Here is an 11,601-nt window from a genome sequence, read left to right on the forward strand (position 1 = left end):
AATTACAGAAACATGGCTCAGGGATGAGCAGGACTGGCAGCTTAATGTTCCAGGATACAAATGCTACAGGAAGGATAGAAAGGGAGGCGAGAGAGGAGGGGGAGTGGCATTTGTGATAAGGGAGGATATTCCTGGAAATATATCCAAAAAAGTTATTGAGGTGTATCTGAGAAATAAGAACGGGATGATTACCTTATTGGGATTGTATTATAGACCTCCTAATAGTCAAAGAGAAATTGAGAAACAAACTTGCAAGGAGATCTCAGTTTTCTGCAAAAATAATAGGGTGGCTATGGTCGGGGATCTTAACTTTCCAAACGTGGACTGGGACTGCCATAGTGTTAAGGGTTTAGATAGAGAGGAATTTGTTAAGCGCATTACAAGAAAATTTTCTGATTCAGTATGTGGATGTACCTACTAGGGAAGGTGCAAAACTTGATCTACTCTTGGGAAATAAGGCAGGGCAGGTGACTGAGGAGTCAGTGGGGGAGCACTTTGGGGCCAGCGACCATAATTCTATTAGATTTAAAACTGTGATGGAAAAGGATAGATCAGATCTAAAAGTTGAATTTTTAAATTGGAAAAAGGCCAATTTTGACAGTATTAGGCAAAAACTTTCAAAAGCTGATAGGGGGTAGATGTTCGCAGGTAAAGGGACGGCTGGAAAATGGGAAGCCTTCAGAAATGAGATAATGAGAATCCAGAGAAAGTATATTCCTGTTAGGGTGAAAGGAAAGGCTGGTAGTATAGGGAATGCTGGATTACTAACGAAATTGCGGGTTTGGTTAAGAAAAAGAAGGAAGCATATGTAAGGTATAGACAGGATAGATCGAGTGAATCCTAAGAAGAGTATAAAGGCAGTAGGAGTATACTTAAAAGGGAAAGCAGGAGGGTAAAAAGGGGACAGGAAATAGCTTTAGCAAATAGAATTCAGGAGAATCCAAAGGGTTTTTACAAATACATTAAGGACAAAAGGGTAACAAGGGAGAGAGTAGGGCCCTTCAAAGATCAGCAAGGCGGCCAGTGAGCCTGAAGTCGGTGGTGGGCAAGTTGTTGGAGAGAATCCTGAGGCACAGGATATACATGTATTTGGAAAGGCAAGGACTAATTAGGGATAGTCAGCATGGTTTTATGCGTGGGAAATCATGTCTCACAAACTTGATTGAGTTGTTTGAAGAAGTAATAAAGAGGATTGATGAGGGCAGAATGGTAGATGTGATCTATATGAACTTCAGTAAGGCGTTCGACAAAGTTCCCCATGGGAGACTGGTTAGCAAGGTTAGATCTCATGGAATACAGGGAGAACTAGCCATTTGGATATGGAACTGTTTCAAAGGTAGAAGACAGAGGGTGGTGGTGGAGGGTTGTTTTTCAGTCTGGAGGCCTGTGACCAGTGGAGTGCCTCAATGATCGGTGCTGGGTCCTCTACTTATTGTCATTTACAGAAATGATTTGGATGCGAGCATAAGAGGTCTAGTTAGTAAGTTTGCAGATGACACCAAAATTGGAGATGTAGTGGACAAAGAAGAAGGTTACCTCAGATTACAACAGGATCTTGACCAGATGGGCCAATGGGCTGAGAAGTGGCAGATGGAATTTAATTCAGATAAAGGCGAGGTGCTGCATTTTGGGAGACCAAATCTTAGCAGGACTTATACACTTCATGGTAAGGTCCTAGGGAGTGTTGCTGAACGAAGAGATCTTGGAGTGCAGGATCATAGCTCCTTGAAAGTGGAGTCGCAGGTCGATAGGGTAGTGAAGAAGACATTTGGTATGCCTTCCTTTATTGATCCGAGTATTGAGTACAGGAGTTGGGAGCTCATGTTGCTGCTGCACTGGACATTGATTAGGCCACTGTTGGAATATTGCATGCAATTCTGGTCTCCTTCATATTGGAAAGATGTTGTGAAACTTGAAAGAGTTCACAAAAGATTTACAAGGATGTTGCCAGGTTTGGAGGATTTGTGCTGTAGGGAGAGGCTGAACAGGCTGGGGCTGTTTTCCCTGAAGCATCAGAGGCTGAGGGGTGACCTTTTAGAGATTTCCAAAATTATGAGGGGCATGGATAAGATAAATAGACAAAATCTTTTCCCTGGGGTGTGGGAGTCCAGAACTAGAGGGCATAGGTTTAGGGTGAGAGGGGAAAGATATAAAAAACACCTAAGGGGCAACTTTTTCACACAGAGGGTGGAATGTGCTACCAGAGGAAGTGATGGAGGCTGGTACAACATTTAAAAGGCATATGGATGGGTGTATGAATAGGAAGTGTTTGGAGGTTCGGGCGCTTGCAGATGGGACTAGATTGAATTAGGATATCTGGTTGGCATGGACGAGTTGGACCGCAGGTTCTGTTTCTATGCTGGACATCTCTATGACTCAATGACTCTCGGTGTTCCTGCTATAATGTGCCTTTTGTCATATCGGTTTGGCTACAATGTGATTATTTAATTATGGGTGATGTTTGGATAATGCGAAGTTTCTCTTGAGCAGATTTTCTGTAGCAATCTACAACACAATTCTCTGTCACAATTTCAATAGCACGATTTTCTGTAGTGCGGAGTTCCAGAAGAACGCAACGGCTGCATTACAGCAAAACAACCTGTATCTAGATGCATCTGCTCCAAGCTCAGCGAGGTTACTCTCGTTTTTAAAATCATTTCACAAGATGTTAGCATCTTCACATTTGTTGCCCATTCTGGATTACCCTGATAATGAGTGACCTGTTGACCCAGGAGGACCTGTTAACTAACAAAAGATAGTTAACTGTTACTCGCAATGCTGTGCAGTCACACGTAGGCCAGAACTGGTAATCATGAGAAATATTGTTTGACAATGAACAGGTGAAGCAGGTAGGTGTCTGCAATAAGTGATGGTTGTTTTATGGCATCATTCAATTCCAGAGTCTATTAATCACATGGAAACCTCACAAACCATTGTGATGAAATATGGAGATGTGGGCAACATGGTGGTTCAGTGGTTAGCACTGTTGCCTCACTCACCAGGAACTCAGGTTTGATTCCAGCCTCGGCTGACTGTCTCTGAGGAGTTTGCACATTTTCCCCGTGTCTGTGCGAGTTTCCTCTGGGTGCTCTGGTTTCCTGCAACAATCCAAGCAAGCTAGATGAATTGGCCATGGTAAATCGCCCGTAGTGTTCAGGGATGTATAGGCTAGGTGCATGAGTCAGGGGTAAATATAGGATAAAAGGGGAGGGGAATGGGTCTGGTTGGGTTACTCTTTGGAGATTCGATGTGGACTTGTTGGGCCAAAGGGCCTGTTTCCATACTGTATGGATGCTACGATTCTATGGCTCACAGCTTTTGGCAGTGTTGGGTACTTGTTTCCCTGATAATAGGAATAACCAGACAGGGAACTGCACAATGCCTTCGTGAAGTCTTTATTGCAGAAGTATGGCATTAATGGTACATAGCAAGGTGATGCAAAGCACATCTGTCTGTGTTTTGCTCACATTCTTATACATTATTTCTTCATTCTATGCTCTCCCTTTACCCAATCCTCAGCCTCCACTTACTCTGAGTACTTTTAACCAATCACATCTTACATGTCCAATCACAAAATGTTTCTCTATGTCCTGCGATTATCTGCTAAGTTTAGCATGACCAAAATTTACTCATCAACACAACTTGTTCTGATTGTGATTGCCAGATGTTTCCTTTACAGGGTATTCGATATTTTGTTTGTCAACTGTACTGCTATAGTTAGCAACTGAGCAAATTTAAAATTCTCATAAAGTTATAGAGCACGGAAACAGAGACTTTGATCCAACTCATCTATGCTAACTATGTTTCCCAAACTAAACTAGTTCCACTTGCCTGCGTTTGGCCCTTTTGATTCCAATCACATTGTACATTATGAATCATTACCCATATGCAGCAGTCAGTATTCGCTTCTTCTGATCAGAAGCTTCAAGATGTTGTAACTTAGGAGGGTTAAGGGCACGAGTAAAACAACATTTGATACATACATATAAAGCAAGAATAACAACAAGAAAGATGTTAATCTCCTGGAGGATAGATGTTTCAAGTGATCCTGACCAGTTGTAGCCCAATTCTATATGGTACTTGAAAGGAGTTGTCTAAGTTTGTCGACCTCCTTGTGAATATGAGCAGCTGAATTTATGATCTCTTCAGAATTGGCCAGAATGTAGGTACAACACTCTTTTCCTACGTGGGCACAGGTCCGTCCTTTCTCAGATAGTAACCAATCCAGGGCCATTTTGTACTTTTGTAATGTTCTTGTTCGAATAGCAACCATTTCTACATTACTCTTATCAAGGGCTTGGGAGGTGTCATGAACTACTTGTTCCAATATGGAATAGAGTAATTGAATCTCAGAAAAGGATTTATATGCAGCATATGGCCAATATCAAAGGTCAAAGAACTTGTCTATCTTAGAGTTGCAACGTTTATGGAGAATAAGGAATGAAAGGTAGAGTATGACACATAAAAGGGACTAAAAAAGCTAAATAAACAGAAACCAGATCATGACAGAGGTAACCACGTGTAAGCCTTATGTCCGCAAACAAAAAAAAGTACCATTGCACAGGATAAACTGAGTTATATAGTTCGGGAGCCAGGTGTGGTCAAAACTTTCTGCTGATGTGAGATAATAAAATTAAGTTTAGATGGAAGACAAGCATCAGATGTGCCATTAAAATATTAGGTACAATTACTCTGACCTGCAAACCAACCCTTCGGCTTACATCAAGTGCGACAAATAGAACATAACGGTTTTCCCACCATTGATGTATTAGTGATGGTGATACGGACGGTATTAAATTGAGGTTGATACCAGCATTCAAATGCCGAAAAACTGTAGCCTGTCGATTCCCACATACCTCTGGTGCCATTAATTTCCACCCAATATATCCCTTTCTCTGTGGAAGATGTGGCAGCCATGTGGGATTCGTTCTGGAGAGTGACCCATTCAGCCACTGCAGATACATTAAAAGGCATGGGTCTAAGGGGATACCGTCCTTTGAATATATGGGAATATGAGAGCAAACCCAGCAGCTGGAGACGTTCGTATGTCCAGGATAAACATAAGACATGCACAAAAAAGTATTCGCATACAACTTGTGCCTGACAGTGCATGTTCATGTGACCCAAGAGATCAAAACAATTACGAGTTCCAAAAATAAAAACTTTGTCATAATGGGGCAGGGGTGTTAGCCCTTTTGACATGTGATGCATGAATCCAAGTCTTCCTGCCCTGCATATTCATGGCTGAAGGTGATAGGAGAAGAACTTGATACCGACCTTCCCACTTGGCACCCAACGGTTCTTTGTGTATTTTCTTAACGTAGACCCACTTGCCGGGAATGATGTCGTGAACACCTTTAGGGGAATCTCCTCAAGCTGCTGACACCTGTTGGGAAGCAAAATGAACAGAATCAGTTAGATCCTGAAATACTTTAACAATGAATCACTCAATAGTTGACAATCTGCTGTTCTAAGATCAATTGTACCAGGTAAAGACATGAGTCTCCCAGTTATCACCTCAGAAGGGCTCATACCTGTGGTTTAATTAGGGATAGCTCAAATGCTACATCATAGCAGAGGCAGAGCTTGAGGCCAAGGCAATCCTTCCTGATGATAGTTAGCCGAGTGTTGGTTCAGAATCTGATTTGTGTGTTCCACCTGTCGCAGTGACTGAGGGTGATTAGGCCAATGCAATTCCAGCTTAATACTCAGCAGTCTCTACACTTCCTGGCACAATGCATCTACAAATTGAGTCTCTTGGTCCAAATCTATACAACTTGGGAGTCCCCATCGGGGAATGTATTCCTTACAGAGGGCTGTAGTGGTATGATTGGACGTGGCTTGCCGAGTGGGAGATGCTTCCACCCAGCTTGACAATTTGTTAAGAGTGACTCAAACCTCGAAATATCCTTGACATTTTGGTCGGGATATCTAAGAAGATGTTGGAAGAGCCCAGCAGGTGCCAGAGGTTTCAATTGTGCAATCCCTGTGGTTGGTCCAGGATTATTTTTGCATGTTGCGCAACGATTTGCCACAAATAGCGTATGTTACTTGAATCCTGTTCCTCACTAACTCTTTTGGAGCCTTGCCATCATCTGTAATGGAAACAAATGTCCCCACCAATAAATTTTCTGTGCCAGAAATGTCATTAGTATTCGTGGTGTTCTTTTTATTTTTTCCCTTTCTTTTGATTTTTTTAACCCCCACACTACCGCCTAACTGCGGTAGTGCTTATTTTTTCCCCTGCACCCATGGTGTGTGTATGCAATTGTGAGACACAGTAAGAGACACAAGTTGCACAAATCTTTATTTAATTTCCACCACCAGGAAGAAAGGAAACACCCAAATGGCCTGTGACAAGGAGTGCCCTTCACATCAAAGGGCAATGCTGTGTGATCAAACAGTGAAGGGGAGGGAAGGGACTAAATCAAAATAGAGTTGGAGGGGGAAATGATGCACCACACTCCCTGCGGCGCCCACCTCTCCCTGAACAACTCCAGGGTGTTGGTGGACACCGCGTGCTCCTTCTTCAAGGACACCCGGGCCCTAACGTAACCGCGGAAGATGGGCAGGCAGTCGGCCCTAACGACCCCCTCCACGGCCCGTTGCCTGGACCTGTTTATGGCCAGTTTGGCCATGCCCAGGAGCAGACCCACGAGGAGGTCTTCAGACCTGCCCTCCCTCCTCCGCACCGGGTGTCCGAAGATCAGGAGCGTGGGACTGAAGTGCAACCAAAAGCAGAGGAGGAGGTTTTTCAGAAAATCAAAAAGGGAGTTCAAACGCCCACACCCAATATACACATGGTCCACGGACTCCACAGCACCACAGAACAAACAGTTGGGCTGGGAGTCCATGAACCACCGCAAACTGCGGTTGCAGGGGACTGCAGCATGCAGCACCCTCCACCCCTGATCCCCGAGAGAAAGGGGGAGGACTCCCGCGTAGAGGGCCCTCCACTGGGGATCCCCACCATCCGGTGGCAAATGGGCACGCCAGGGCATGTCCGGACGGTGGATGAGGGAGAAGAGGTGGACGGTGTGCAGCAGCAGTCGATACAAGGCCCGCCTTTTCACCCCCTGAAAAGAAACAAAATTAAAATTCCGGAGGTGGCTCAGGTTGTGGGGCACAGGCTCCCGCGGGAAGTACGGGACCTTGGGGCCAATGCGAAATTCCGTCCGGGCTGGGGTGAGCGCGGACGGGATCCCACCGCACACCTGAGCATCCTCCAACTGGTGCACTACGTCGGGCCCGAGCACCGTCGTTTTAAGGCGTCGGATGGCAGTGGCCACTGTTGAGACAGATCTTCTGTCCCCGTGTTCGTTTGGAGGAGAGAGACACCGGGTCTGATTAAAAGTATAAATAGGTTTAATGAGAGAGAATCGTACACAGTACAGTGAGGTGTCTAGCTCACTGGAGAAGGCGCGTTCTGACTATATTTTTAATTTGTCTATCCTTTTGTTCTCTCACATTCCAGAGTTACATCCTTATTTGGTAAAATGCAGAATTTTAGTATGCCATTCGTTCTCACCTGATAACATTCTATTACCTCAGTTTGAGCTACGTGCATTTAGACACGGCTCCAATGTCCTGTTATCTCTCACCCTCCCTGGGGCCTCTTCAGGCTATGCCATCAGCTTTTCAGTCTGTTCTTAGTGTAACATAATGGCTTACTGTTGTCTAGTGAAGCTAACAAGTTCCAGACTTGCTAATACTACCTTACGTGAGCACTACCTAACAATAAAGTTTCTTACACTACCTAACCTTAATAATGGATCCCAACACTCCCTCCCTTGGCCTCGAAAGAGGCCACACAAAATACAGCAGTTCGCGCGCAGCAGTCAGGACCCGGATGGTCGGTGAGCGCCCCTCCGTCGCTCCTTTGCAAGACCGACCAATTAGCTTAACCCGGCTTGTCTGACTCTAGGGAGACATAGTTATAGGGGATAGGAGTCCCTAAGCAGCATACAACTTCACAAAGCAATCCGCGTCGCAAAAAATCCCTACTCTAGGCGCCTCTCCAGTTCGCATACAATCGTTAAGGCACGAGAAGCAGTGAAATAATACATAATAGACATAAGCACTCAAAAGTCGTAACATGGGGGTGGGAGGTCCCCCTCCATCTCAAATTCAGCCATGCCAACTGTCGCACAGGGAGCACCTGCGCATTCCTGCTGTACAGCTTGATAAGGTGGGGGCGAAGAAAGGTGGTCATCCTTGTCTGTAAGGGCTCGGTCGATAGTTCGAGTTACAAGGGTCCTGAGACAGGGGATGCAACGACAGCCACAAATAATAAAAATAGCAACAGAAATGCTCAGGCCCAGGGCCAACTGCCCCAACATATTTCCCCACTTCCCGAATGTTTTACTCAACCAATCTATAACAGGATTACTGACCCCAGACTGCAGCTTCAGTTCAGTGGCCAGAGCACGTAGTTTCCTTAAAGTTCTAGTGAGTTTCCCATCTGGGCCTGTATTGTTTGCTATTGAAGTACAACACATTGCACCAAACATCGCGCAGACCCCTCCTTTCTCTGCTAAGAGCATATCCTTTGTTACCTGCACGGAGAGTCGTACCGCAAAGCACAGACCCAGCCCTATGAGAAGATGACCAGTCCGCCTTGGTTCAGACATCATCACCACCACTCTCCGTCTCCTCTCCGGGAGCGCCCTCCGCCAGTGATTGTCCTTTTGGAGATCTGGAACAGTGTGAAAAGTGGTGCCAGTTATTGTCCCCCTCCCTGTCCACCCTCAGGGTGTTGTTAGCCACTTCGGTGACTCGGAATGGCCCTTGCCACCTCTGCTCACTCCAGGATGTCCTGCCTGGGTGCCGGAGGTAAACTTCCTCCCCCATCGAGAGCGGTGCCATTGAACCAGTCTCCTTTTCCCGAGCATCGATCACCTGTTGCCTGACTAGCTTAACCATCTCGTGCAAGACCTGCATGTACTGGGTCATGCCCTGGTTCATGAAGTCCCAGGTGTCCTCCCACCGGGGTGATAAGCGAGGTCCGGGCATGGGTCTACCGGTTAGAATCTCATGAGGGGAAAGGAAGGTGTCTCCGCACTTCTCCTGGCGCATGGACATAAGAGCCAGGGGCAGTGCTTGTACCCAAGTCATGGGGGTCCCCGCCAGGACCTTCGCTATCTTGTCCTTCAGGGTCCTTTCGCCCGCTCAACTAAGCCCTGGCTTTCTGGATGGTATACACTGCCAAACCTATGGCTTATTCCCAGCGCCGCCTCCACACGGGCTAGGTGTTCGTTCTTAAAGTGGGTGCCGTTATCGGTACAAACGAGTCTGGGCACCCCATGTCTGGGGACCAACTCATTTCGCAGCCAGTTGGCCACTACCTCCCCATCCTCCTTCTTTGTTGGCGTCGCCTCCACCCACCGGGAAAAACGGTCCACAATCACCAGGAGGAACCTGTAGTAGTCTGGCGTGCGCCACTTGGCCCCCATGTCAGTGAAGTCCATGCAGATTTCCTGCCACGGGCCGAGGGGCGTTGGGAAAGTAAGTAGTGGGTTAGGAAGAACTTTGCGAGCGTTATGCTCATTGCAAATCTTACACTTTGCTCCCAGATTTTCCAATTGTTCCCGTAGCTTGGGAGCCCACCAATGAGCCCACACTGCCAGGAGGACCTTAGTCAGTGCCACATGCGTCGGCCCATGGAGTTCAGCAAATAGTGTAGGGAGCAGGGACCAGGGCGCCATTACCTCTCCGCCTGCAGATCTCCAAAGTCGATGCTACGACGTCCCCACACAAATCGTCTGAGCCACCGCCCCCTTGCTCTCCCACTCACCTTTCTCGGCCGCACTTGCGCGGTCTTGTAACTCAATAAGGTGCATAATGGCATCCTCCCGGCTGACCGGGTTGCCCACATCACGTTCATTCCCATGTGGTGTCCCCTGTCCATCCGTTATCCCTTCTTCCGTGGCCCCTCTAACACTGTCTCCCTGTGTGCGCCTCCCTTCAAAATCCTGAGCCACCAATCTTGTTTCAGTATCAAATGTCCTTCCACAATAATGGCATCCTGCCTGCGGAGACCTTCGTCTCTGCCCCTGTCGCTCAAACTCTCTATCAAATGCTCCTCCTTGTCTCTCCCTATCCCCTTTCTTCTCTGCCCTACATGCTATCACTCGCTGTTCCGGTTGCTCACTTTTGGTTGCATTCTTCTCCTAATTACCTCATCAACCGCAGCTACCATCATTTACGCGTTCTGCTCCTGTCACTCGTCCTTTCTCTCTTTACAAACACTTTCTGTGCCCTTCCTAACAATTCATTTAATGGTTTTATCCCACTTCACCCTTCTATCTTCCGTATCTATCCCTATCCAGCATCCCCATATAAGTCTCCTTTCTCCCACAGTAAATAGTATATTCTAAATAGACATTAACTCAGCCCACAAATACAGACTGGGCCTCAAAAATAAATTAACTTGTTCTGACAATCCTATCGGATTCTCAACCAGGACCGTCATTTCCTTTTAAATGTTCCGACCTCCCCACTGGTGAGGGGGTCACACACAAACCCAATCTCCTTGTCCCCTATCAACACTTCCCGAAGGGGACAAGTCGTTATGTTCTTCCCTGTTTCTTTCTTTTAAGAAATTTTCCAATGTTCCTATCTTCCCATATGCTCAAACACCAATTTATCAATTCATGCTTGACTAACTTTAAGGCCTGTTCCTAACTTGTGAACATATTTATATATTTACGTCCATTTATTCAGTGTTTAATATTTAAAATGTAAAATGCATACAGTTCCCAATTTTGAAATCCACTGTAATCGTCCAGATTTAGTACCCTAATTTAGATCCAAAATTAGTTTTCTTATGTACTCCTGACCAATCATTTCTCAATTACAATACTTTAGGTCGTAAAAATAATCAGAGCTGTCTTACAACAATTTGTCAATTCAAGTTAAAAACTTCTAACGCATGCACAATGGTCGAATCCAAGGTCACAGATAATAACCATGGAAATTTTCGTTTTTACAACTACCCACTGTCGAACGAAACTTCGACTGTCCTTCATATATTGCTTTTATGTAAAAATAAAAGAGGTTAGTAAGAAAAGTAGTTAGGGAGTCATGACTCATAAAAGAACAGGAGTTATTAGCCTTAAAAAATCATGTTAAGTTCTCATAAAAAGAAATCACTTTAAACAGCAGTCCCGGAACTCAAGCTCTAGAAACAAGAATTCAATCACCAAACAAACAGATGCATCTAAATCATGTTAAACAACCATAACAATCACATCCAAAACAGTCCAAGGACTTACGCCCTAGGTGACAAAACTTAAACATTCAATCACTATCAAACAGATGAATTCAAGCCAGAGCACAAAGTATTAAACTGCCTGTTAGTTGAGCAGCCTTTTGCAAGTCTCTCTCTCTCTCTCTGGGCAACAATACAGACTTTTTCACAGACTTCCACACATAGAAACTCTTTTTCTCACACAGACTTTTACAAACACAGAAATACTTATACACACACAGATTTTTACACACCCAGAGACTCTATCTTTCTCATAAACAGACTCCCTCTCTCACACACACACACACACACACACACACAGTCGCTCTGTCCGTAACTCTGTGTCTGGCTCT

General features: G+C 45.5%; 1 protein-coding gene across 1 annotated transcript in view; it reads right to left on the minus strand.

The window, feature by feature from the left end:
• Nucleotides 1-9,114, minus strand: part of LOC132820337 (sodium- and chloride-dependent neutral and basic amino acid transporter B(0+)-like) — a 60,539-nt gene extending 51,425 nt beyond the window's left edge. Inside the window, exons 1-2 of the mRNA XM_060832358.1 lie at nt 8,792-9,114; nt 5,278-5,386 (exon numbers count right to left, since the gene is read on the minus strand). Of these exons, the coding sequence (XP_060688341.1) occupies nt 5,278-5,386; nt 8,792-9,114 (432 nt within the window). The remainder of the gene's footprint in view (nt 1-5,277; nt 5,387-8,791) is intronic.
• Between the last annotated feature and the right edge of the window lie 2,487 nt (nt 9,115-11,601).

This window comes from Hemiscyllium ocellatum, chromosome 11, assembly GCF_020745735.1.
Source record: "Hemiscyllium ocellatum isolate sHemOce1 chromosome 11, sHemOce1.pat.X.cur, whole genome shotgun sequence".
Lineage (NCBI taxonomy): Eukaryota > Metazoa > Chordata > Chondrichthyes > Orectolobiformes > Hemiscylliidae > Hemiscyllium > Hemiscyllium ocellatum.